Source organism: Schistocerca cancellata, chromosome 4 (assembly GCF_023864275.1).
Source record: "Schistocerca cancellata isolate TAMUIC-IGC-003103 chromosome 4, iqSchCanc2.1, whole genome shotgun sequence".
Classification (NCBI taxonomy): domain Eukaryota; kingdom Metazoa; phylum Arthropoda; class Insecta; order Orthoptera; family Acrididae; genus Schistocerca; species Schistocerca cancellata.
In genome coordinates, this window is record NC_064629.1 from 928773386 (window position 1) to 928795734 (window position 22349).

At 41.3% G+C, this 22349-nt stretch overlaps 1 protein-coding gene across 2 annotated transcripts in view; it reads left to right on the plus strand.

Moving 5' to 3' along the window:
• Positions 1–22349, plus strand: part of LOC126185118 (selenide, water dikinase 1-like) — a 165765-nt gene that overhangs the window by 52523 nt on the left and 90893 nt on the right. For both annotated transcript variants that reach the window (XM_049927937.1, XM_049927936.1), the window contains exon 3: positions 7585–7733. In XM_049927937.1, coding sequence (XP_049783894.1) covers positions 7585–7733 — 149 coding nt within the window. The remainder of the gene's footprint in view (positions 1–7584; positions 7734–22349) is intronic.

Sequence of the window (22349 nt, forward strand, 5' to 3'; positions counted from 1 at the left end):
GGTCTGAAAGGGATTGGCTTTATGTAAGAACCTGTGCCTTAACCCAAAAGGATAGCCATGTGCTGCTTTAGGTGGATCCCAACATACTTTTAAAAGGAGGTCGTGACATTCTGCTTTACTACATATGCAATTGGTGAGTTCTCAATTTATCTGGGCTACAATTTTGGTTTGAAAGCCCACACTATATAGCAGATGGAACCCTCAGTGGTGCCAGATGGATAGCAACAATAGTATATCTGTTTTGCATGCTACCTTGCTTAGTTGGAGGACCAACCTTTCAGGTATCAGGCTGCATTTTCAGGGAGTGCGTACGTGGGAGGGACAGTAACATTTAGGTATTTATTTTGTGTGTTCTTCAAAGAACTGTTTCTTCAAAACTTTTCACTCTAGAAGCCTTATCATGAACTTTTAGGTAATTATTTGGAATGTGATGTTCACACAGCAGCTAGTATTAAATTAGGTGGCAGGGGTCTTGCACTTCGTAGCAGTTGCAGAAATGTTTGGCTTGGCCAAGAAATCACTATTGTTTATGATCTTATACTGTTAAATGTCTGCATTACAGGGTAGGTGAAATCATTGGCAGCTTTATACTCCTCTTTTTGAGGCTGTTTGGGCTCTACTCACTCTTATTAACCAGTGCTTCTAACAAGTAAGCACTAGCACCTTCATTTTGTGTAGGAAGCTTTTAATGTATCATAGACTTCTGTTGCCCACCTGTGCTCCCTGTGTGGGCTGATGGCAATTAGCTTTCATCATGATGTTAGATGCAGTTTCACATCACTTTTGGAATGATGCACAACCAATGTTTGTGGAGCTTATGCACAGTAGTTGGCTTTAGGCTGCCTGTCACCATCTGCACTGACTCATTCTCTATGGTATCAACACAATGTCAGAAGTGATATAGCAGTTGTAGGTCACCACCTAGTGTCCCGTTAGTCACATATTTGATGATGATCCTGGCACAGACTGTGGCTTGGATGTGGAGAATTGTTCTTGAATGTTGAAGTCCAGGAGTTGTCAAATGTTAAAGCCCTGGCTTTCAGTTGTCCATGTAGAAAGCATATGCTTGCATTCGCTTGAGGTTTACTTTCAGGTGGTTTTTCATTCCCCATATTCTGTATCATCCATTGTCAAGTAATCCTGTTGTTGGTCTTGCCTTTTAGCAACAGCTGGCTTTCCCAGAAAATGCTGGGTCTTGGATTATGGTCCTGAACAGTTTCCAGGCTTCCCTGCTGTTCACTTTCATGCCACAGAAGTAAAACATTATCGTGAGGTCTGCTCAGTGAACATCTATAGTCATCCGTTATTGAGGCTGACATGATGTGTAGTCTGTTTAGGATGATCGTCTATATTCTCCAGAAGCCACGATGTAATATATGATAGTGGGTATGTTGGAAAGAACGTTTGTGCAGTAAAATGTTGTTTTCCATCACTGAATGAATCAATTTCATGAAAATCGTTAAAGCCTAAGGATGCAGTTAAAGTTAAAAAACTATTTATGGAATAATAAACTATGGCCTCGTTGCTGTCAAAGATTTTATTCAAATTGCCCTGGCCATGGAAGCCTATGCACTTAAAGCACTCAGTCTTGTTTGTATGTCATCAGGAGCTCAAGCTGACAGTGTTTAGTTTGGAAACCAGAGTAGGTCCGTTCTGTTCACCATTATCTTCCTTGGCACTAATTTGTTTAGTGTGTGCCATAAATACATCTAAAGTGCACCACAATCTCCTCCCTAGAATAGGATTTTCAGTGTCGGCTTCTCAGGTACAGCAGAAACCCACTAATCCGGTACCATCAGTACCTTGACAGTATCGGGCAGATTTCCACATGTCATGTAAAAGAGAGAGAGAGAGAGAGAGAGAGAGAGAGAGAGAGAGAGAGAGAGAGAGAGCAGAGTGTGTGATGCATGGTAAACAATGGGTGACAGGCCTTAGATTTTTTATTTTATGCTCACTGTGTCCATTAAAGTGATAAAATATATACAACACTGTAAAAAACATTTTAGAGAACTAACGAAAAAAATGGGGTCTACACATGGGTGATGTACTTGAGGGCAATATTATGGAAACAGAAGAGAACGTGGAGAAGATGAAATGGGAGATATGATACTGCAGGAAGAATTTGACAGAGCACTGAAAGACCTAAGTCAAAATAAGGCCCCAGGAGTAGACAACATTCCATTAGAACTACTGATAGCCTTGGGAGAGCCAGGCCTGACAAAACTTTACAATCTGGTCAGCAAGATGTATGAGACAGGTGAAATACCCCAGACTTCAAGAAGAATATAATAATTCCAATCCCAAAGAAAGCAGGTGTTGACAGGTGTGAAAATTACTGAACTATCAGTATAATAATTCACAGCTGCAAAATACTAACACGAATTCTTTGCAGACAAATGGAACATGTGAGGCAGTACTGACCATTACGAATTGTTTTAGAGGATAGATTAAGGAAAGACGAACCTATGTTTCTATCATTTGTAGACTTAGAGAAAGCTTTTGACGATGTTGACTGGAATACTCTTTCAAATCCAGAGTGTGGCAGGGGTCAAATATAGGGAGCAAAAGGCTGTTTACAATTTGTACAGAAACCAGATGGCAGTTATGAGTCGAGGGGTGTGAAAGGGAGTGACACAGGGTTGTAGCCTTTCCCCAAGTTATTCAATCTGTGTATTGAGCAAGCAGTAAAGGAAACAAAAGAAAAATTTGGAGTAGGAATTAAAATCCATGGAGAAGAAATAGACTTTGAGGTTCGCCGATGACATTGTAATTCTGTCAGAGACAGCAAAGGACTTGGAAGAGCAGTTGAATGGAATGTACAGTGTCTTGAAAGCAGGATATAAGATGAACATCAACAAAAGCAAAACGAGGATAATGGAATGTAGTCGAATTAAATCGGGTGATGCTGCTGGAATTAGATTAGGAAATGAGACGCTTAAAGTAGTAAACAAGTTTTGCTATTTGGGGAGCAAAATAACTAATGATGGTCGAAGCAGAGAGGATATAAAGTGTAGACTGGCAATGGCAAGGAAAGTGTTACTGAAGAAGAGAAATTTAACATCGAGTACAGATTTAAGTGTCAGGAAGTCTTTCCTAAAACTATTTGTATGGAGTGTAGCCATGTATTGAAGTGAAACGTGGACAATAAATAGTTTAGGCAAGAAGAGAATAGAAGCTTTCGAAATGTGGTGCTACAGAAGAACACTTAAGATTAGGTAGGTAGATCACCTAACTAATGAGGAGGTACTAAACAGAATTGTGGAGAAAAGGAATTTGTGGCACAACTTGACTGGTAGGAGGGATGAGTTGGTAGGACGTATTCTGAGGCATCAAGGGATCACCAATTCAGCACTGGAGGGCAGCGTGAAGGGCAACAATCGTAGAGGGAGGCCAAGAGATGAATACGCTAAGCAGATACAGAAAGATGTAAGTTCCAGTAGTTACTTGGAGATAAGCAGCTTGCAAGGATAGAGTAGTGTGGAGAGCTGCATGAAACTAGTCTCTGGGCTGAAGAAAACAACAACAAAAATCCCTTAAAATAATAAGATTTTATGTTAAAGTTCAGGACAATGTAGTATTATACAGTAGTATGGTACTATTCGCTTTTACAGTACAGACAGCATTTCTGTTTCATTCACTTGAAATTAGATCTAATGTCCCGTTCTTTTAAACTTGTTCTGTGTAGTACACAAATTTACAAGTTTTGCAGTGTTGTACAATTTGCTGTTTTCAGCAAATCTTATAAATCTATCAGTATTGGCAGCAGCTTCATTCCAAGTAGGTGGAAGTGAATTTGTTGTCAGCCCTTTCTTTATTGGATTCAATATCTGGAGCTCTATCACACTTTCTACTCTCACACTGAAATAATGGAGTCCGTTTATTTTCGTAGGATTTTGGCCAAAGTTTTCGTCAAGACTTTCGAAGAGTAGCAGGCGTAATTTTATTCCATGCCAAAGTGGTTCCAACAGTCTGAATTGATAAACTCTTGAAGAAAAGCAGCACTGTAAAAATGTGAAGTTTTGAATTACTCCCTGATTCATTGGCTGAATTAGGGAAGTAATGTTTGCTAGAAAATAAGTGGTGAATATATTCAGAGAGATCAGTTCAGACATTGGGATCTGGGTTGTACAGTTATCTAGCAACAGTACAACCCTGCTCTGTTCAGGCAAACAATTTTTTTATCCTTTCTCACAAAAGGTACAAAATTATGCAAAAACCATTACTTAAAACAATTCTGATGTTATCCATGCATTGGAATGAGCTCCATAAATTACACGGAAATTTAAAATGTGCTTAAAAGCTGTTGGCTTTTTGTGTTTGCCAATAATGTGAGGAGTCAATGTGTTACCTAGAACATTCGAATGCAATAAAACTATCAACTGATCACCCTCTTCCCCTTCCCTCTCCCCGTCTCCTTCCCTCCCTCCCTCTCCCCATCTCCTTCCCTCCCTCCCTCTCCCCGTCTCCTTCCCTCCCTCCCTCCCTCCCTCTCCCCGTCTCCTTCCCTCCCTCCCTCCCTCCCTCTCCCCGTCTCCTTCCCTCCCTCCCTCCATCCCTCTCCCCGTCTCCTTCCCTCCCTCCCTCCATCCCTCTCCCCGTCTCCTTCCCTCCCTCCCTCCATCCCTCTCCCCGTCTCCTTCCCTCCCTCCCTCCATCCCTCTCCCCGTCTCCTTCCCTCCCTCCCTCCCATCCCTCTCCCCGTCTCCTTCCCTCCCTCCCTCCCTCCCTCCCTCTCCCCGTCTCCTTCCCTCCCTCCCTCCCTCCCTCCCTCCCTCTCCCCGTCTCCTTCCCTCCCTCCCTCCCTCCCTCCCTCTCCCCGTCTCCTTCCCTCCCTCCCTCTCCCCGTCTCCTTCCCTCCCTCCCTCTCCCAGTCTCCTTCCCTCCGCCTCCCTCTCCCCGTCTCCTTCCCTCCCTCCCTCTCCCCGTCTCCTTCCCTCCCTCCCTCTCCCGTCTCCTTCCCTCCCTCCCTCTCCCCGTCTCCTTCCCTCCCTCCCTCTCCCCGTCTCCTTCCCTCCCTCCCTCTCCCCGTCTCCTTCCCTCCCTCCCTCTCCCCGTCTCCTTCCCTCCCTCCCTCTCCCCGTCTCCCTTCCCTCCCTCCCTCTCCCCGTCTCCTTCCTTCCCTCCCTCCCTCTCCCCGTCTCCTTCCCTCCCTCCCTCCCTCTCCCCGTCTCCTTCCCTCCCTCCCTCCCTCTCCCGTCTCCTTCCCTCCCTCCCTCTCCCCGTCTCCTTCCCTCCCTCCCTCTCCCCCTCTCCTTCCCTCCCTCCCTCTCCCCCTCTCCTTCCTTCCTTCCTTCCCTCCCTCCCTCCCTCCCTCCCTCTCCCCCTCCTTCCTTCCTTCCCTCCCTCCCTCCCCTCTCCCCCTCTCCTTCCTTCCTTCCCTCCCTCCCTCCCTCCCTCTCCCCCTCTCCTTCCTTCCTTCCCTCCCTCCCTCCCTCCCTCTCCCCCCTCTCCTTCCTTCCTTCCCTCCCTCCCAGCCTCCCTCTCCCACTCTCCTTCCTTCCCTCCCTCCCAGCCTCCCTCTCCCACTCTCCTTCCTTCCCTCCCTCCCTCCCTGTTCCCCTCTCCTTCCCTCCCTCCCTCCTCTCCTTCCCTCCCTCCCTCCCTGTTCCCCTCTCCTTCCCTCCCTCCCTCCCTCCCTGTTCCCCTCTCCTTCCCTCCCTCCTTCCCTCCCTCCCTCCCTCCCCTTCCCTCCCTCCCCTTCCCTCCCTCCCTCCCTCTCCTTCCCTCCCTCCCTCCCTCCCTCTCCCCTCTGCCTGCCTCCCTCCCTCCCTCCCTCCCCTCTCCCCTCTGCCTGCCTCCCTCCCTCCCCTCTCCCCTCTGCCTGCCTCCTCCCTCCCTCCCTCCCTCTCCCCTCTGCCTGCCTCCTCCCTCCCTCCCCTCTCCCCTCTGCCTGCCTCCTCCCTCCCTCCCTCTCCCCTCTGCCTGCCTCCCTCCCTCCCTCTCTCCCCTCTGCCTGCCTCCCTCCCTCCTCTCCCCCTCTGCCTGCCTCCCTCCCTCCCTCTCCCCTCTGCCTGCCTCCCTCCCTCCCTCTCCCCTCTGCCTGCCTCCCTCCCTCCCTCTCCCCTCTGCCTGCCTCCCTCCCTCCCTCTCCCCTCTGCCTGCCTCCCTCCCTCCCTCTCCCCTCTGCCTGCCTCCCTCCCTCCCTCTCCCCTCTGCCTGCCTCCCTCCCTCCCTCTCCCCTCTGCCTGCCTCCCTCCCTCCCTCTCCCCTCTGCCTGCCTCCCTCCCTCCCTCTCCCCTCTGCCTGCCTCCCTCCCTCCCCTCTCCCCTCTGCCTGCCTCCCTCCCTCCCTCTCCCCTCTGCCTGCCTCCCTCCCTCCCTCTCCCCTCTGCCTGCCTCCCCTCCCTCCCTCTCCCCTCTGCCTGCCTCCCTCCCTCCCTCTCCTCTCTGCCTGCCTGCCTCCCTCCCTCTCCCTCCCCTCTGCATCCCACTCTCACCCCTCTCCCTCTTTGCTGTCTTGTGGAAACATTTTTCCACTCTGTTGTTCGCACTGAATAACATGGTTTCAGAAGAATTCAACAGTTACTTGGTGTAATACACTGTCCTCTTTTGTTATTTTTTTACATGAAGGGTCACAAAGGTTGCAGTTGATAATTTAAATCAGGCAAATACAGGCAGTTCAAAGTTTTTCTGATTTAAATACTCCTTTCTGTGTTGCATGATGGCTTAGTCATACAGAAGAATAATGCTACATTTTTTTTCTCTTGGTTTCGTCATCAATGACTTGTGACAAATATATTGTTATATACTATTCTGCACAAACTGTTCTTCAACCCTATGAAGCAGTAGTCATGACCCGTCCAGTCTAACCAAAGAAATGAGTTCATTTGCTTGGAAGTTCTTTGCAAATGAACTACTTTTGTTGGTGATAGCTAATCTTGGAACATCCAGACAGTTAATTGCTGCTTAGTTTCTGAATTGTATGAATACATTAAAGTTTTGTCTATATTTTCCATTTTTTACTCAATTTTTTGATCTGTTCCTTTCACAAATTAACAGAAGCTCAGTTTTGAAGTCTGTCAAATTGTGTGATATCCATCAGGAACACACACATCACAGCAAAATTGAATGTACTATCTCGTAGTAAGTCACATTGCTGTCATCTTCGGTTTTCTTCTCACTGCCTCGACGTCCTTTGGGACAACAAAGGGTCGAGCTTAACACAATTCTGTAAACCATTTGCAAACATTCTTTCTTAGAGTGATTGATTAAAGTTAAGTGATTTCAGGCATGGCTGACAAGGAATTCTTTTATGAAAATCATGAGGCAGTCATTAACCTTAATGTGACATTTTCGTTGTTTTGCAACACTGCTTCTTTAAATGCTCACTGTAAGCAAACTGCTTATCCAATTTATGAGCTGCCATTCTTTTAACAAAGGGAAATGCCAAATTTGAAGGTCATAATGGCAAATCTCAGTAGCATCATGTTGCAGTCAAATGTAAAAAACTTAGTTTAACTGTAAATTTCTCTGATATTTGTTTTAAATGTTATGGTTTTATATTAGCTGTAATAGTGAATGTGCTAATGTTCTTACCATATCCTCCAATCCGCATAGAAATACTATATTTACATTTGTTTTCCAGGAGGCATTGCATGTGCAAATGTCCTTAGTGACTTATATGCCATGGGTGTGTCACAGATTGATAGTGTGCTGATGATTATTGCACCCTCTTCAAAGTTCAGTGACAAGGAGAGAGATGTAATATTACCATTGCTGGCTAAAGGATTTCAGGTTAGTATTATATATATATATAATGTGTGTGTGTGTAAATTAAAAGCTCAGCACAGTAGTCAGTGAGTGCATTATAAAATCTGGCGTGTGTAATGTTTAGTATATTTTTCATAGAGTAGTTTCCACCTTTAACTCGGTTAGAGGTATATGAAAATCTGATGCCACAGTCATGTCAGTAGTAGCTCAGTGCATTTTACTTGGGGAATTATGTATGAGAAAGTATTGTGCAAGATCAGTGCTGCCCCATTTGTATAGTACCAAGCAACAGCAGATTCGAAGAATAATTTCTGAGCTGTATTTGGGTACCTAGACGACCTATAACTCCATACATGCTGGTATCTACTGGTGTGCATTTATGTAATAATTTTCTTTTTTCTTAAGGAAAGAGCTACTTTAACTCTGTGCTATGCAGGTGGCAACACCCAGCTCCAACCGTGGGCTGTCCCACATGGGTTTCTCCCTTATCCACTACTAACATGAGCTTACTCTCAAAGTATGGTCTCCAGGACCTTATTACAACACAATCTAATGCTTATACTATTTAAAACAGAGATTCTAATTCCTGCAACTTGCCCATTTAGGATCAAAGAAACGTAACTACAAAAACAGTGTTTTGAGATAATTCCATTTAAAAGTTTTGTCCAAAAGACTGAGTACTTTCCAATAGTTTTTCAGAAACATTTCTATGGTAAATAAAAAGTATACTTTATTGACTGTTGTTTTCTACTAGGTGTTACATATTTTAGTCACTCGATAGACACTAATGAAATATTTAATGAAATTATGCTTGCAGTTAAGTTTGTCTGATCCTTAACTTAATGGCTGCTGTTGTATAAATGTGAACATCAAACAAATAATATGCAGCTTTAAACGATATTATCATGTTAAAGATTACTTCAGTTGTGTTAATAGTGTTTTTTATAAATACAGATTACACGAAACAAGCTATGGGAATGTGCGTCAGTGCTTTCAATGAGTACTAGAAGCAAGAAAACTGTTTTCCAGGAAGTTTATTGTCAGTTTATGATGGAGAATACATAAAAGCCATTATTATTTTCACTTTGCGTTATTTGTTCGCAGTATCATTGAACTTACACAATAAATAATTTAGAGGTAACAAAAATACTTGGTTTCTAATCTTCACATAACAAACATAAGAAAAATAATTGTAACGAAACACAGTGCTCCCTCACACTTGTTTTTCTGTTCGTGGATTACGGTTTCAAAAATAATATAACACAGACATTTAAATGAGCTAGAATTAGTGATTTGCATGAAATAGCTAAGGTGCTGAACTAGCAACAATAATAAAGGAGACAAAACCAGAAAATACATACATGAATTCTATTCCTGTGATTCCTCCACATTTTCCTCATTTTCTAAATCATTAGCAGCATTTAACCCTTGATATAGTGTGTCATACCTAGGAAGTCTAATACCCTTATTACATAAATCAGTAAGATCTTTTTTCTTTTCTTTACTTATGCAGAGAGGACTCTCATATGCTGGGCACAGAGTATTGTCTTCAGGTCCTGAATTTGAAGAATTTCGTAGGCCAGGTCTTTCCTTGGTATGCAAAACTAGTGTCACAATCATCATAGGAATACTTGAAAAACATCATGTCAGGCTGATTTTTCCTATATAGCATCCTAAGCCATTTCACAGTTTCTCCGTTCTCAGCATTTTTCTTGTTCTGAATTATTTTCTTCTGAAGCTGGTTGAAATCTAAAATTTGAGTGTTATCCATTTCTGTCACTCTGTACTTGTTGGAAGTCATTCTTACAACTGTATACAAGCCAATGGGAACAAAAACATCCACATGTTTACTTTTTCTTTCAGGGCTCACATGCACTGAGTCTACTTCCATTTGTGAATGTCGTCCAGGCTCAAAAAAGCATTGGTCGACAGTTGGAATGCCCAGTGTATTCACTGCATGCAAACACACAGTGCTCATGTTGGCATTCCTGTTCTGGCCCCCACATGTATCAGAAATCAAGGTTATGGGCTTTCCTTGTGCATGATTTTTCAAAAAATCCCATAGACATGAAGCCACCTCAATGGACCTTCTTTTTGCTGTTGTCTCATCCCACATGTAGCAATTGGTTTTGTTTTCTCCTACACTAAGAACTGTGAGATTGTACACGCCTTCTTTTATAGAATACTGCCTTTGCATTCAGCTAGCAGAGATTCGCCTTTTCTTGCACTTTCTTTCTTAATGTTCTTAAATTCCCTTGCCATTTCTTTCCTTTTCAGATACCCTTCCTGTTCCCTTTTAAATTCTTTGTCTTGGAACATTTCTCTCTCACATCTTTTCGTGACTTGTGGAATTTCAGATTAAATTCTTCTGTGAATGTCTCCCTATACAGCCATAATTTCTCGACTACCTTTCCTTCCTCATAGCAGTGTTCCTGATATAACTTGTACAGTATTTTAATACTCACATCAGCAGGTAAATAATCTGCTGTACACTCTTCTTGTAATGAGAAGGAAGGGTAGGAAAACTCTTAATGTGTTTCCTTTGTTGTTGTTGTTGTTGTTGTTGTTGTGGTCTTCAGTCCTGAGACTGGTTTGATGCAGCTCTCCATGCTACTCTATCCTGTGCAAGCTTCTTCATCTCACAGTACCTACTGCAACCTACATCCTTCTGAATCTGCTTAGTGTATTCATCTCTTGGTCTCCCCCTACGATTTTTACCCTCCACGCTGCCCTCCAATATTAAATTGGTATTGGTGATCCCTTGATGCCTCAGAACATGTCCTACCAACCGATCCCTTCTTCTGGTCAAGTTGTGCCACAAACTTCTCTTCTCCCCAATCCTATTCAATACTTCCTCATTAGTTATGTGATCTACCCATCTAATCTTCAGCATTCTTCTGTAGCACCACATTTCGAAAGCTTCTATTCTCTTCTTGTCCAAACTATTTACCGTCCATGTTTCACTTCCATACATGGCTACACTCCATACAAATACTTTCAGAAATGACTTCCTGACACTTAAATCTATACTCGATGTTAACAAATTCCTCTTCTTCAGAAACGCTTTCCTTGCCATTGCCAGTCTACATTTTATATCCTCTCTGCTTCGACCATCATCAGTTATTTTGCTCCCCAAATAGCAAAACTCCTTTACTACTTTAAGTGTCTCATTTCCTAACCTAATTCCCTCAGCATCACCCGACTTAATTCGACTACATTCCATTATCCTCATTTTGCTTTTGTTGATGTTCACCTTATATCCTCCTTTCAAGACACTGTCCATTCCGTTCAACTGCTCTTCCAGGTTCTTTGCTGTCTCTGACAGAATTACAATGTCATCGGCAAACCTCAAGGGTTTTATTTCTTCTCCATGGATTTTAATACCTACTCCGAATTTTTCTTTTGTTTCCTTTACTGCTTGCTCAATATACAGATTGAATAACATCGGGGAGAGGCTACAACCCTGTCTCACTCCCTTTGTAACACTACCGCCCTGCCGGACGTGCGTTAGCTCAATAAAGCCTGTACTGTAATAAGTTCACGGGCTTCACCTTGTAAACAAGGATTTAGTACATAAGTTGACCGCGTGTACCTAATGGAAGCAATTCGGACTTATATTCAGTCAGTAACTACAGTGATGCGTCAATCAAACGTAAAGTATAATTACGCGTTCGCATGGACAAGAAGTACACACAGTAGATGCTACCAATAATTAATAGTACGGTCGCCAGCCTAATTAGGCATTGAGTGAGTTTTTCCCTGTACAAGTAGTAGCATATTCAAGCATAATGAAACGTAGTAATGTTGCGTTTTATAGCAAATTTAGAACCAGAAAGAATCTACTGAACTAAGGTTTTCTTCTTTTGTACCAATTTATATGAGCTAAAATTACACAACACCACACAGCAATGATTACTACAAGCTGCACTTCGTATATTGATCAGACTGAAATCGGGCATAGATTACCCTAGAATCAGCAATTTTGAAAACACACATACAATGTCACTATTAAAATTGGAAAAAACACTAATACACTTAGGTTTAATATAGAAATTAATTTTACTGTTCAATTCTGATCAGTACACTTTAAAATGTGCAAGAATAGGCAAGAGAATGGGGGGGGGGGGGGGGCCTGAAACTGTTATGGTCGTTATACGGAAGCTAGTAAGTCATGAAGGTACATTAACACTCGAAATTATTAACCTATGGATTACTATTCTTTTGTCACGCTTCTGGAGTAATTGACTAACATTCTTTCAGTCTCAAATGAATTCAATAACATTGCTAGCTCAATTCAAAATTTATCTTTCAATTTAATCACACTGATATTCTTTACTAACATTTACATTTGCACTCCTAACCTTGAACGTCTTTATAGCATAAATTGGTCTGCAGATAATTTAGTACTAACTGTAAACTTTCAATTCAGGATACTCGGGTTACACAATATGTGGTAAGGACCCTGTCTAGGTCAATGATAAGGATAAGTAACGGCTAAGGCAATTCTGATAAAGGTCACGTTATTATTCAACAGTTAAAACAGTTTCGACACTGGTCCACACAGATACACTTCTAAAGATGAAGTAAATGTTTGACCTGTGCACGTCGGTGCGGCGGATGGCGGGCAGCGAGATAGCGGGCAGCACAGCACACATACAAGCACGGCTAAGGCTCTCACAGTATCGGCACTTTCATTCTTCTTGGCGTCGTAATCTTTCCAGTTTTGTGCCTGAGAATATAGCCATGCCAAGTAGTCGTCGGAATCGGCCCATCCGAGGCTCAATGGAATCCACTTTTCCTAGACAGCCTCCTCGGTACAGTACAAGTTCCTCTGACCGATGCTCAACTCCGACTGTGAGACTGAGCCCGTTGTGCCGATCCGCGCCAGTGTGCGTTTTCCCGCGCTCGCCAGCATCCACCTTTTCCCGCGCCCCTACAGGTAGGGTATTCACCACAGGTTTTCTACTACACATATTCTAATGCATTACCTACGTATGGACCAAGTGTTTAAATTACAATTTACACATTTTACAATAGTTTTAACATTAAATACATTTTCCTTTGGTTATCAAATTGCTTAAAATCTAACATAAGTAATGACATTCATTTCAAAAGTTGTGCACAGTTTCTTTAACATGACACGAAAAAAAAAGAAAAAAATCTAAAATAATATTTACATTATTTCACATAAATTCAGAAAGGAACATTTATCTAAATGCATAAAGAAAAAAATTATTATAGGTACATTATTGTTACACATGCCCCTGTTTCCAGAAAATTTTCTTAAGTCCAAATTTTATGGGAACACTAAATTTAACAATGATACACTGGTTCTGAATCTTTACGTAAAAGTTCAAGAAGATTTACACTACATATTTCCTTCCACTCACTGTATATAGGTTCATACTATTTTAATATATTAAGACCAATATCTTGTTATTTACTTAAGTGCCTTTTGCACAGTCCAACTTCCCTTCATAACATTACTAAAATAGCAATTTAATCATTTTTTTTCCCAAATTCCTTAAAGAAATAATTTAAAATTCTGGAATACACACATTTAACTACAAAAACAAATGCATATTTCGTATACACTATAGGATAATTTGTCGCTGCTTGCTTTGAATAGCAGTCCAGTTCTTAATTTATTAAACAAAACACACCCACAAAAATTTTCAGAAATTATTTACACATATTTGCTGCCTATTATGTGGATTTGGGCAGTCCATTTCACTTCATATTGTCACATCCTCTGGATTACATTTACTATTTACCATCAACTATTTATCTGCCCTCATTGGTATTTGGCAGTCCTTCCTATTCTGGTTCATACTCTGCCCATTTTCATTTTTGACAGTTCCACCTGTTATCTGTCTGAAAGCATTTACCCTTTCCTTTCAGTCCTTTCCTCCATACATTTTTATAGTTACAGTACAATTGGTAATCTGAAACTCACATAACTACATTAGTACACTTTCAATGGAATACAGACATTTACAAAGATCAGTTACATTTCAAATAACTTGGGTTCAGCATAAAATACAGCACAATTACTCGTTTCTGGGAACATAGAGTTTCAGATCCACAATATTTCTTACACCTAAAGGTCTTTTGGATTTTGGGTAGATTAGGTAGTAAGCATTTTCGTGTGGAATGTTCTGTATTATATATGGTCCATTATAGATATATTTAAATTTTGAAATTTCATGGTTTAGTTCACTAGATTTTTCGTGGGTTTTCAGAAGAACATGATCTCCAATTTTAAATTTTGAAACTTTTAGATTCTTATCGTGTCTTCTAGATCTAGATTCGGCTCTTTGCTTTGCCCTTTTTATTACCAATTCTTTCTTTTGATTCAATCCCAAACTTGTACAAGGTGGAAACTCTAATTTTTCTTCAATTAAACTTTTACTACTTTTATCTAACAAAATTTCTTCCGGTGGGAACCCTGTAGTTTCATGATGTAATGGTTCATGACATTCTCAAAATCCGATATGAATCTGCCCCAGGTTCTAATTCAACAAAACAACAATTCACTTTCAGATAACACTGAGTTACAGTAACAATAAAGTCATGTATAATAATAATAATATTTACAAATACAACATCCTGCCCCTGCTCGTCTCTTTATTAACAAGGCAGTCTTTTATGGTTCATAAAACAGTCACTTAAGTCTGGTGGCTTCTTAGGCCTCTGGAGTTCAAAGTCTTTGCTTACTTGAACTCTTCGCAAAATAAACACTGAGTCGTTAGGCGGCTCTTTCTTTCTTTGTTCAGTCACAACATCTGGATTCTGTTTTGACACTTCGTCATTGTTAGGTACAATATCGTACTTAACTGCATCCCCTTTGATTTCACTGATTTTTTTCATATCCTCTTTCGGTAAAAGTATATTCACTTTCTTTTACCCCGAAAAATTCATCTTCACTAGAGTCATCACTACTCTCTTCCTCCACATCAGATTCGCTTAAGTGCGCTACTTTTGCACAATAGGGAAAGTTAGTATATTCAATTTTGTCTGTATTTACGTATATTTCATCATCTGAACTATCGTCGGAATCCGACCATTCCGGATCGCTATCAGGTTCTAACATAAAGGCTTTTCTGAGACAGGCACTAAGTTCTTCCTCGGTATTGTCATCAGGCTTAGATTTTAATTCAATCTCCTCTTTTGGTGAAACGGCCTCTTCATCAGCTTTATTTACCTCTACTGTGACTTCATATTCGGTGTAATCCTCGTGGACTTTAATTACTTTCATGTAATCATCTGCCCCTTCTCCACGGTGCCTCTCGGTAGCAGCTTGCACTATTGGCGGATTGTTAGCAGAAGTTATTTCTTCGTCAATGCTGAGGAATTCATCCTCCAAATCCTTCCTATCATTAACCTTCCCCTTATCGGCAGCACGCGTACTTTTCGCGGCGCTATTTATTCTCCCTTCTTCAAATTTGGGCCACGTCACTATATTGACGCCCCTATCATTTCCCTTTTTATTAACTAATTTCTTCGCCTCATATTCTTTCTTAACATCCTCCCACTCATATTGCTTTAGGCCCTTGTACAGATCGTCGATCTGCACACACCAATCAGTTACTTCTGCTAATTCATTATCGCCCTTTTCCTCATTGCGAACACTGCTAACCGCACCTCTCTGAGCACTCACAATTTCATTTATTGTTTCCTTTGCCACGGAATTATCACTCGTAAAATTTTCATTATCTCTTACAGCTACGTTCGTACCTACTGCTGCCGTATTGCTAGCGGCTTCTCTCTGAACAGATGTTCCGCTAGGCTGGGCCGTTGCCCTCTGATGCTCCACTCGCCCGTTAACCTGGAGTATTCGGTGCGGCATAGATGACTCATGCTGGCTCGCACCTGACGCTTGTCTCGCCACAACACGTTGCGTCGTTTCACGCCTGTCTCTAGCCTGTCTCATTACATTACGGTCGGACCGGTATCTTTTCTTAATTCGGGGCCGGTATGTATTGTCCGCTTCCGTTTGGCCCGCAACGTTCGCGGAAATTAGTTTCCCGCGTCGTTATTATTTTGCGCGGCATACCCTCTACCGCGACCTTGATAATTTCCTCTGCCTCTTCCTCTCTGTATCATATTGACGCGAAATCCATCGCCGTCATTTCTTTCGTCATTGTGTCGGTTATTATGGTTACCAAAATTTTGATAATTGGCACGACTTGCGCGCCAATGGTCTTCGTCTTCGACCCTTTCCAGAAAGGCTTGGAAGCTACGATGGTTGCTTCCTACATACCTCTTGGAATCTTCTGGGAGCTTTTTATACAGTTCCCAGATAATTTCTGAATCTGATCTTCGGCCTTTTAAATGTGTCAATTTTCGGTACCAATATTCGCAGAAATCTTTCAAAGAATTCCTGCCCCTGTTATCATGCAGTTTGGCCATGATAAACTCGCGCCATAAATGGTCCTGCTTTTGTTCAGACCAATATTCTTCTGTAAATCTTTGCCTGAATTCTTCGAACGTCATTCGTTCGGTATCTAAATTTATTCCCCAGCGCTTAGCGTCACCTGCTAAGGCGCTAATTACTACATTTATCTTTTCCTGATCAGACAAGTGCTCAGGAAATACTCTCTCGCAATTTTTGATAAAATCTAACGGATGCCACCCGTTATGTTTCTTGGCTGGAACAAAGCGTTCCTCGCCTTCTAACAGCTTCGTAATTGGTGCGCCATTACAGACCACACCAGGCCTATCTTTAATTTTGCTCTCTAGATCGAAAATTTTGCCTTGAATTTTCGTACAATTTTGAACACATCCGGTTACTTTTTTACCTAATTCTTTTTCAGTGTCTACAACTACCTTTTTCAACTGAGATATTCCGTATTGACATTCGTTTACGATCTCAGTTTTAAGACCGAAAACTTTTTCGTCTACCTTAGTTACAACCAGAGGTTCTACTTTCTCTTGGATGTTGAGAATTTCAACATCGAATCTACTATTAATGTTACCAATTTCCTCCTGCATAGTATCCATATTTTTGTTAATAGTATCAATTTCAAATTTCAGAGTATTTACCACAGAACTTAAATTACCCATTTTTTGTTCTACTTGTTCTATTTGTTTACTAATTTTAATTCCCTGTCCTTCAACCTGTGCTTTAATCTGATCACTTTGGGTTTTGAGCTGCTCGTCAACGTGTGTTTTAAGCTGATTAACCTGATTACCGACTTGTTTTTGAAGTTGTTCATTCTGTGTTTTGAGCTGCTCATCAACGTGTGTTTTGAGCTGATTAACCTGATTGCCGACTTGTTTTTGAAGTTGCTCATTCTGTCCTACAATTTGTTTGGTTAATTGTTCAAATAAGTCATTCATGCTTAAAATTTTTACACTGTTTTGTTCTACGGAATCCGTGTGTTCCGGTCCTACTTCATAAGTTTCTTTCGGTTCTTTCTTTATTTGTGGTGAATCAAATATGTCAGTGGATTCGTTCACGTACCCACTATCATCTACAAAATCACCCTCTACTTCCTGTTTTGTCCCTTGCTGTGTTCGAGGCGATCGCGACCTTTCAATCTGTTCGTTGACGTGTTCATGGTATCGTATGTACGCCAATTGTCTTTCGCTAACGCCATCTGTTATCTGGCCGAGTAGACTCCTGCTACTGCTAGCCGCATTCTCCGTTTCGCTCGGCACATCTACCCTGTCCATATTGAATGCCAATCACACCACACTATTTTACTTGACTCACACTGCAGTTTAATTTACTGAACTTTATTGCTATTCGTGCCACTGAACATCCACTGTTCGGTCTTTAGTTTATAACCGACAACAACTGGATGTCCTGTCACCGGGAAGCCACGTGTAACACTACCGCCCTGCCGGACGTGCGTTAGCTCAATAAAGCCTGTACTGTAATAAGTTCACGGGCTTCACCTTGTAAACAAGGATTTAGTACATAAGTTGACCGCGTGTACCTAATGGAAGCAATTCGGACTTATATTCAGTCAGTAACTACAGTGATGCGTCAATCAAACGTAAAGTATAATTACGCGTTCGCATGGACAAGAAGTACACACAGTAGATGCTACCAATAATTAATAGTACGGTCGCCAGCCTAATTAGGCATTGAGTGAGTTTTTCCCTGTACAAGTAGTAGCATATTCAAGCATAATGAAACGTAGTAATGTTGCGTTTTATAGCAAATTTAGAACCAGAAAGAATCTACTGAACTAAGGTTTTCTTCTTTTGTACCAATTTATATGAGCTAAAATTACACAACACCACACAGCAATGATTACTACAAGCTGCACTTCGTATATTGATCAGACTGAAATCGGGCATAGATTACCCTAGAATCAGCAATTTTGAAAACACACATACAATGTCACTATTAAAATTGGAAAAAACACTAATACACTTAGGTTTAATATAGAAATTAATTTTACTGTTCAATTCTGATCAGTACACTTTAAAATGTGCAAGAATAGGCAAGAGAATGGGGGGGGGGGGGCCTGAAACTGTTATGGTCGTTATACGGAAGCTAGTAAGTCATGAAGGTACATTAACACTCGAAATTATTTACCTATGGATTACTATTCTTTTGTCACGCTTCTGGAGTAATTGACTAACATTCTTTCAGTCTCAAATGAATTCAATAACATTGCTAGCTCAATTCAAAATTTATCTTTCAATTTAATCACACTGATATTCTTTACTAACATTTACATTTGCACTCCTAACCTTGAACGTCTTTATAGCATAAATTGGTCTGCAGATAATTTAGTACTAACTGTAAACTTTCAATTCAGGATACTCGGGTTACACAATATGTGGTAAGGACCCTGTCTAGGTCAATGATAAGGATAAGTAACGGCTAAGGCAATTCTGATAAAGGTCACGTTATTATTCAACAGTTAAAACAGTTTCGACACTGGTCCACACAGATACACTTCTAAAGATGAAGTAAATGTTTGACCTGTGCACGTCGGTGCGGCGGATGGCGGGCAGCGAGATAGCGGGCAGCACAGCACACATACAAGCACGGCTAAGGCTCTCACAGTATCGGCACTTTCATTCTTCTTGGCGTCGTAATCTTTCCAGTTTTGTGCCTGAGAATATAGCCATGCCAAGTAGTCGTCGGAATCGGCCCATCCGAGGCTCAATGGAATCCACTTTTCCTAGACAGCCTCCTCGGTACAGTACAAGTTCCTCTGACCGATGCTCAACTCCGACTGTGAGACTGAGCCCGTTGTGCCGATCCGCGCCAGTGTGCGTTTTCCCGCGCTCGCCAGCATCCACCTTTTCCCGCGCCCCTACAGGTAGGGTATTCACCACAGGTTTTCTACTACACATATTCTAATGCATTACCTACGTATGGACCAAGTGTTTAAATTACAATTTACACATTTTACAATAGTTTTAACATTAAATACATTTTCCTTTGGTTATCAAATTGCTTAAAATCTAACATAAGTAATGACATTCATTTCAAAAGTTGTGCACAGTTTCTTTAACATGACACGAAAAAAAAAAGAAAAAAATCTAAAATAATATTTACATTATTTCACATAAATTCAGAAAGGAACATTTATCTAAATGCATAAAGAAAAAAATTATTATAGGTACATTATTGTTACACCTTCCCAACCACTGCTTCCCTTTCATGTCCCTCGATTCTTATAACTGTCATCTGGTTTCTGTACAAATTGTAAATAGCCTTTCGCTCCCTGTATTTTACCCCTGCCACCTTTAGAATTTGAAAGAGAGTATTCCAGTCAACATTGTCAAAAGCTTTCTCTAAGTCTACAAATGCTAGAAACGTAGGTTTGCCTTTCCTTAATCTTTCTTCTAAGATAAGTCGTAAGGTCAGTATTGCCTCATGTGTTCCAGTATTTCTACGGAATCCAAACTGATCTTCCCCGAGGTCGGCTTCTACTAGTTTTTCCATTCGTCTGTAAAGAATTCGTGTTAGTATTTTGCAGCTGTGGCTTATTAAACTGATTGTTCGGTAATTTTCACATCTGTCAACACCTGCTTTCTTTGGGATTGGAATTATTATATTCTTCTTGAAGTCTGAGGGTATTTCGCCTGTTTCATACATCTTGCTCACCAGATGGTAGAGTTTTGTCAGGACTGGCTCTCCCAAGGCCGTCAGTAGTTCCAACGGAATGTTGTCTACTCCGGGGGCCTTATTTCGACTCAGGTCCTTCAGTGCTCTGTCAAACTCTTCACGCAGTATCGTATCTCCCATCTCATCTTCATCTACATCCTCTTCCATTTCCATAATATTGTCCTCAAGTACATTGCCCTTGTATAGACCCTCTATATACTCCTTCCACCTTTCTGCTTTCCCTTCTTTGCTTAGAACTGGGTTTCCATCTGAGCTCTTGATGTTCATACAAGTGGTTCTCTTATCTCCAAAGGTCTCTTTAATTTTTCTGTAGGCAGTATGTATCTTACTCCTTGTGAGATAAGCCTCTACATCCTTACATTTGTCCTCTAGCCATCCCTGCTTAGCCATTTTGCACTTCCTGTCGATCTCATTTTTGAGACGTTTGTATTCCTTTTTGCCTGCTTCATTTACTGCATTTTTATATTTTCTCCTTTCATCAATTAAATTCAATATTTCTTCTGTTACCCAAGGATTTCAAAGAGCCCTGGTCTTTTTACCTACTTGATCCTCTGCTGCCTTCACTACTTCATCCCTCAAAGCTACCCATTCTTCTTCTACTGTATTTCTTTCCCCCATTCCTGTCAATTGTTCCCTTATGCTCTCCCTAAAACTCTGTACAACCTCTGGTTCTTTCAGTTTATACAGGTCCCATCTCCTTAAATTCGCACCTTTTTGCAGTTTCTTCAGTTTTAATCTACAGGTCATAACCAATAGATTGTGATCAGAGTCCACATCTGCCCCTGGAAATGTCTTACAATTTAAAACCTGGTTCCTAAATCTCTGTCTTACCATTATATAATCTGATACCTTTTAGTATCTCCAGGGTTCTTCCATGTATACAACCTTCTATCATGATTCTTAAACCAAGTGTTAGCTATGATTAAGTTGTGCTCTGTGCAAAATTCTATCAGGCGGCTTCCTCTTTCATTTCTTAGCCCCAATCCATATTCACCTACTATGTTTCCTTCTCTCCCTTTTCCTACACTCGAATTCCAGTCACCCATGACTATTAAATTTTCGTCTCCCTTCACTATCTGAATAATTTCTTTTATATCATCATACATTTCTTCAATTTCTTCATCATCTGCAGAGCTAGTTGGCATATAAACTTGTACTACTGTAGTAGGTGTGGGCTTCGTATCTATCTTGGCCACAATAATGCGTTCACTATGCTATTTGTAGTAGCTTACCAGCATTCCTATTTTCCTATTCATTATTAAACCTACTCCTGCATTACCCCTATTTGACTTTGTGTTTATAACCCTGTAGTCACCTCACCAGAAGTCTTGTTCCTCCTGCCACCGAACTTCACTAATTCCCACTATATCTAACTTTAACCTATCCATTTCCCTTTTTAAATTTTCTAACCTACCTGCCCGATTAAGGGATCTGACATTCCACGCTCCGATCCGTAGGACGCCAGTTTTCTTTCTTCTGATAACGACATCCTCTTGAGTAGTCCCCGCCCGGAGATCAGAATGGGGGACTATTTTACCTCCGGAATATTTTACCCAAGAGGACGCCATCATCATTTCATCATACAGTAAAGCTGCATGCCCTCGGGAAAAATTACGGCCGTAGTTTCCCCTTGCTTTCAGCCGTTCGCAGTACCAGCACAGCAATGCCGTTTTGGTTATTGTTACAAGGCCAGATCAGTCAATCATCCAGACTGTTGCCCTTGCAACTACTGAAAAGGCTGCTGCCCCTCTTCAGGAGTGTGTTTCCTTATAGCCTCTTTACTTTCTTCGGGTCTCTTTATACCTTGCTTCTGACATCCTCATCGCGCTTTTTCAGTTAGATGTTCATCTCTTGTTTTAATAGCATTTCTCACAAAGGTTTCAGAAATGTCAAATGTCTTGAGAAAAAACTGCCTACACACATGAATCTTATAGGATCCCTTTATTAGATAGAATTTGTGGGTCCTCTTCCTTTGTGAGTTATCAGATTTTGTCCTCACACTTTGTTTCTCTTCTTCTTCTTCTTCTTCTTCTTCTTCTTCTTCCACTAACTTATTTAGGTACTGCCTTTGTAGCTCAACTGACCCAAGATCCCAGTAGGCTCTATGGATATATGGATATTTTGTCGTCTTGCTCAGTAAACTTACTCGTGCACTGTCGTGGACATTTAGAGCAATCTTTTGGCTTCACATTTCTTGCAGGAACTTTGGAATTCTTTGTAGAAATATATGCCCTACCATGCAGTCAATTGATTTTTCTTTAATTTCTTTTCCATTCCTCTTTAACTGCTACGCTTTTTTGTTTTCTTGTTTTGTTACTATTCTCAGTACAAGCATTGTCATCTGCAGTTCCCCTTCCTGATGGTGATGATTTACTTGTGCACTAGTTGCATCCTCAGCAGTTCTTGTGACATTTTTTACAAGGGACGTTCCATGTTCAATACTGCTGTCTGTAAAATAACACAAGTATTCAGAGGAAGGGAAAAGAAAATTAACTGAAACTGCTATAGTGTCTAGTAATTGTCTGGCTACTCACCAGAAT